Raw genomic sequence first — 5,545 nt, forward strand, 5'->3', positions numbered from 1 at the left:
TTTCACTTTTCTTCATTTATATTTTTGTCTCTGTTGTACATGTTCTTGAATATATATATAAATAATGTTTAAGTTTTGCACAATAAAGAATGAATTTTCCTGCAGTAATTTTTGAAGTTTCCAGGAAGAAGTTGGGGCCCCACAACAACAATTCAACCTGGTTGATATGATGGCATGATGATGATAGTGCTACTACCAGACCTGTTTTGCATACCAGCTGCTCAAGATGGTTCAAACTTCGTTAGCTGAAATGGTCCACTTTTTACAATGTTCTGGACAGACCTTATAAGAGGAAGCTCAGAAAAACTTTACAAAATACTCAGAGACTATTTGTAATTATACCGGAAAGTAATCTTGGAATTTAACCATCATTTTAATTTCACAGGATTCCATAGAAAGAACATTGCCCCCATGACAGCTGGAAGTAATTCTAAAAGACTACATCCCCTCTTCCAACAAAGTTTGTTCTAGGGTTAGGGATATCATTAGGGGTTGATTATAATTAGTATAGGGTTGCAGGATAGAAGGGAAATTTTATGGGCTCAGGGATTTCTTTGAAAAAGAGGGAAAATTGGATGGAATAATAGATTAGTGTGAGTTTACATACATCAATAATAATAGTGAGTAATAGAGTGAATGCTTGTGAGTTATAATTTATAGGCACTTGCTTTGATATAGATTTTTGTATATTGATCTATTTTTAAATATTGAATATTGTATGCATTCATGCTTCTACCTCTGCTTAAAACATTTGATATATTGATAAATATATTTATCAAATTGCAATGTACATTTCTTCCACTGATCAAGATACTTATTCATTGGTTACATTTTGAGCCCATTGTCCTCATTTGTTGTACAGTTGTTTATTGTACAATATTCTAATATGAAGTCTTAGTCTTTAAGTTATATAGGTATTAGAATTATAGATCAATAGTCATCTATGTTTGTCATACTTATAGTTAGAATAATCAGATTTTTCACACACATAAACAATATATTTTGCATAGATAGGTAATCTTCAGCCACTTCAAAGAGCTGTAAAATATGGAATTTAAATAACCTGGGGTACTGTTAAAGAGAGACACGATTACTACTGGTAGCATTGATCTATTTTCCAGAGAATGTTGAGCACCGAAGACACTCAAAGCTTGTTTTCTTGTTGTCAAAACTGGCCTTTGGGCAAAGACATGCTCATGCCTCAACCTCTGACAAAATACATGGTATCTAAAAATGGATAAGCAGTTCTGTTCAGTCTTGACTGGCATTCATCTCAGAGACAAATATACCCACCTCTGTTTGCTGAGTGTTGTGGTAAAGACAAAATACACCAATATTCCCAGTTTGTCCATCTTTTTTTCCTTTCTGTAGTCATTAATTTTCTCATGCATACAACGTACTATTGATCTTTTCTCTTTTTCTCTTCCTGTGAGTAGATACTGCTCTTATAAGGTGGTATCCTATACAAAGGACACAGAAATAACAGAATTGATTCTCCTTTTCAATTTCCTTCTAAAGTGACTGTCTGTCATGGAACAAGAATGGGGAACACCAGAATCATAAAACTATACTTTCAAAGAAGTATGCATTTCACTGTCATACTTACATTGTACTCATGTATGGTATATTTTTGAAGGCAGTGACATATGATGATGTGCACATCAACTTCACTAAGGAAGAGTGGGACTTACTGAATCCTACCCAGAAGAATCTCTACAAAGATGTGATGCTGGAGACCTACAGGAACCTAACTACTATAGGTGAAAGTGAATTTCTTTCATGTTTCAAAAGATGGAGACAACTTTTCCTTGGTTTATGATTTTGTTCTATAATTTGTTTTAGAGAAAGAAGAATGAGGTGAATAGCACAGTCATAGTTCTTAGATGCACTTAAGATAATAAGCTAATTGTTGCACATTCTTAAATAATATATTCTGGTTCTGTATTTTAGGATACATTTGGGAAGACCTTAACACCGAAGAGCATTGTCAATGTTCTAGAAGACATGCAAGGTAATTTTCTTGTGCAAGTTCATAACAATGTGCCTCTGATGAGTTTGTAATGTGTTCTGGAACTTTAAAACAAAAACAACAGAGTAAATAAGCACAGCTTTAAATGTATTGATGCTTATTAAGTTCTCACAGATCCATATACCTCAATTTCATGTATGTGAATTACATCTGCAAAGCCTTCATTTAAGAAAAAGTCTAGGTAGCAATGCCTAAACAGATATCACCATTTGATTCATAGCACCATGAGAGCTATGTTGTAGAACTGCTTCATTTGCTTCTTTCTATTCATGACAAAAAAGGTATACATATTTCAGTGATGATGAGTATAGCTGCAAAACTTTCTACTAATTCAATAGCCCATGGTAAGCCTTGTATCACTCATACTTTTTGTGACTGTGCTAAGTTTAATGAAATCAGATTAGTCAAGGGTCACGGGGCAGTTGTTGTGGAGAAACCTTAATATCTATACCACAAGTCTGTGAAAGTCGAACTTTGTGGATCATTTTGGAAATCTTTAATACACTATTATATATATATATATATATATATATACATATATATACATATATATGATATGTCACTCTTGGCACAAGTGTATCAGCATAGGAATATGGAAAAATTTAGCATACCTCTCCTTAAGAACAATTAAGAAGATAAACAGTAGTTCCTATGTAGAATGTACATGTTTAATTTGATACAAAAATACAAAGTTAATTTATTTTCTATCATCATGGTTAATACATAAATACAAACTCACATTACAACAACAACAAACAAACAAACATGAGCTCTAGGTCTATGCAAATACTTCTGGGTGTCTTAGTTCACTTACCAAATATATAATGATTCACAATACAGTAAAATTATGAATGGAGTAAAGTTGATAAAGCACTCAGTATGTGCAATTCTCTTCAAAAATGTAAAAAATATCCTAGAAAAATATAGGTATAACTATAGATGAAAAGATAAACCATGACACAATGGAATTTATCATCACAAATATTTTTCCAGATGTAAAATGACCCCTAATGAGAGAATAAAACATAATTTTAAACAAAGGTATAAAACCTTAATATTTGATTCCTTTTTACAATTTGAAAAAATGTGAAATTAATTCATAAAGGTTTGAGGTTCAACTACATTGAATGTGGTAAAGCTTTTACATGTGTAAATTATCCTTGCAGGATTGAAAGAAATCAAAGTGGAAAGAAGTTTTCAGTATATTCTCATTGTGGTAAACTCTGGTCTTATAACTCTTATCTCCTAAGGAATGAAAAAACACATAGCGGAGAAAAATGCTGTGAAATTAAGCAACGTGATGAAGTCTTTTCTTATCACAATCATCTTGAAATGCATAAAAAAACACACACTGGAGAGAAACCCTATGAATATGGTCAAGATGATAAAGACTTTCTTCTTTATGAAACTCACCAAAGTCATAAACAAACACATACTGGAGAGAAACCTCATGAATGTAATCAGTGTGGTAAGGCCTTTGCACATCTCAGTCATCTTCAATTGCATAAAAGAACACATACTGGAGAGAAACCCTATGAATGTAATGAGTGTGGTAAGGCCTTTGCACAGACCATTGCTCTTCAGTACCATAAAAGAACACATACTGGAGAGAAACCTTATAAATATAATCAATGTGGTAAGGCCTTTGCAGCTCAGAGTAATCTTCAAAATCATAAAAGAACACATATTGGAGAGAAACCCTATGAATGTAATCAGTGTGGTAAGGCCTTTGCAGCTCAGAGTAATCTTCGTAGCCATAAAAGAACACATAGTGGAGGGAAACACTATGAATGTAATCACTGTGGTAAGGCCTTTGCACGTCACAGTGATTTTCAAAGGCATAAAAGAACACATACTGGAGAGAAACCTTATGAATGTAATTACTGCGGTAAGGCCTTTGCACACCACAGTAATCTTCACAGCCATAAAAGAACACATACTGGAGAGAAACCCTATGAATGTAATCAGTGTGGTAAGGCCTTTGCACGATATAATCATCTTCAATTGCATAAAAGAACACATACTGGAGAGAAACCCTATGAATGTATTCAGTGTGGTAAGGCCTTTGCACACCACGGTCATCTTCAAAGCCATAAAAGATCACATACTGGAGAGAAACCCTATGAATGTAATCAGTGTGGTAAGGCCTTTGCACAACACAGTCATCTTCAATTGCATAAAAGAACACATACTGGAGAGAAACCATATGAATGTAATCAGTGTGCTAAGGCCTTTGCACGTTACAGTCATCTTCAATTGCATAAAAGAACACATACTGGAGAGAAACCATATGAATGTAATCAGTGTGCTAAGGCCTTTGCACGTTACAGTCATCTTCAATTGCATAAAAGAACACATACTGGAGAGAAACCCTATGAATGTAATCAGTGCGGTAAGGCCTTTGCACGACATAATCATCTTAAATTGCATAAAAGAACACATACTGGAGAGAAACCGTATGAATGTAATCAGTGTGGTAAGGCCTTTGCACACCACAGTAATCTTCAATTGCATAAAAGAGCACATACTGGAGAGAAACCCTATAAATGTAATCACTGTGGTAAAGCCTTTGCTCAACAGAGTACTCTTCAAATACATGAAAGAACACATACTGGAGAAAAACCATATGAATGTAATCAGTGTTGTAAAGCCTTTGCACGACACCATTGTCTTCAATTGCATAAAAGAACACATACTGGAGAGAAACCCTATGAATGTAATCAGTGTGGTAAGGCCTTTTCATATCTCAGTGATCTTCAAAGGCATAAAAGAACACATACTGGAGAGAAACCCTATGAATGTAGTCAGTGTGGTAAGGCCTTTCCTCAAAACAGTCAACTTCAAAGGCATAAAAGAACACATACTGGAGAGAAACCGTATGAATGTAATCAGTGTGGTAAGGCCTTTGCACACCACAGTAATCTTCAATTGCATAAAAGAGCACATACTGGAGAGAAACCCTATAAATGTAATCACTGTGGTAAAGCCTTTGCTCAACAGAGTACTCTTCAAATACATGAAAGAACACATACTGGAGAAAAACCATATGAATGTAATCAGTGTTGTAAAGCCTTTGCACGACACCATTGTCTTCAATTGCATAAAAGAACACATACTGGAGAGAAACCCTATGAATGTAATCAGTGTGGTAAGGCCTTTTCATATCTCAGTGATCTTCAAAGGCATAAAAGAACACATACTGGAGAGAAACCCTATGAATGTAGTCAGTGTGGTAAGGCCTTTCCTCAAAACAGTCAACTTCAAAGGCATAAAAGAACACATACTGGAGAGAAACCATATGAATGTAATCAGTGTGGTAAGGCCTTTGCATGTCACAGTGAACTTCAAAGGCATAAATGAACACATACTGGAGAGAAACCCTATGAATGTAATCCGTGTGGTAAGGCCTTTGCAGCTCAGAGTAATCTTCAAAGCCATAATAGAACACATACTGGAGAGAAACCATATGAATGTAATCAGTGTGGTAAGGCCTTTACATGTCACAGAGGTCTTCAA

At 34.8% G+C, this 5,545-nt stretch overlaps 1 protein-coding gene across 1 annotated transcript; it reads left to right on the top strand.

Moving 5' to 3' along the window:
* The first annotated feature begins 1,726 nt into the window (after window positions 1–1,726).
* LOC130867063 (zinc finger protein 431-like) lies at window positions 1,727–5,389 on the top strand. The gene is made up of 3 exons (XM_057758811.1): window positions 1,727–1,760; window positions 1,951–2,011; window positions 3,448–5,389. Exons 1-3 carry the CDS (start codon window positions 1,727–1,729, stop codon window positions 5,387–5,389), a joined length of 2,037 nt encoding a protein of 678 aa, XP_057614794.1.
* The last annotated feature ends 156 nt before the right edge of the window (window positions 5,390–5,545 follow it).

This window comes from Chionomys nivalis, chromosome 26, assembly GCF_950005125.1.
Source record: "Chionomys nivalis chromosome 26, mChiNiv1.1, whole genome shotgun sequence".
NCBI lineage: Eukaryota > Metazoa > Chordata > Mammalia > Rodentia > Cricetidae > Chionomys > Chionomys nivalis.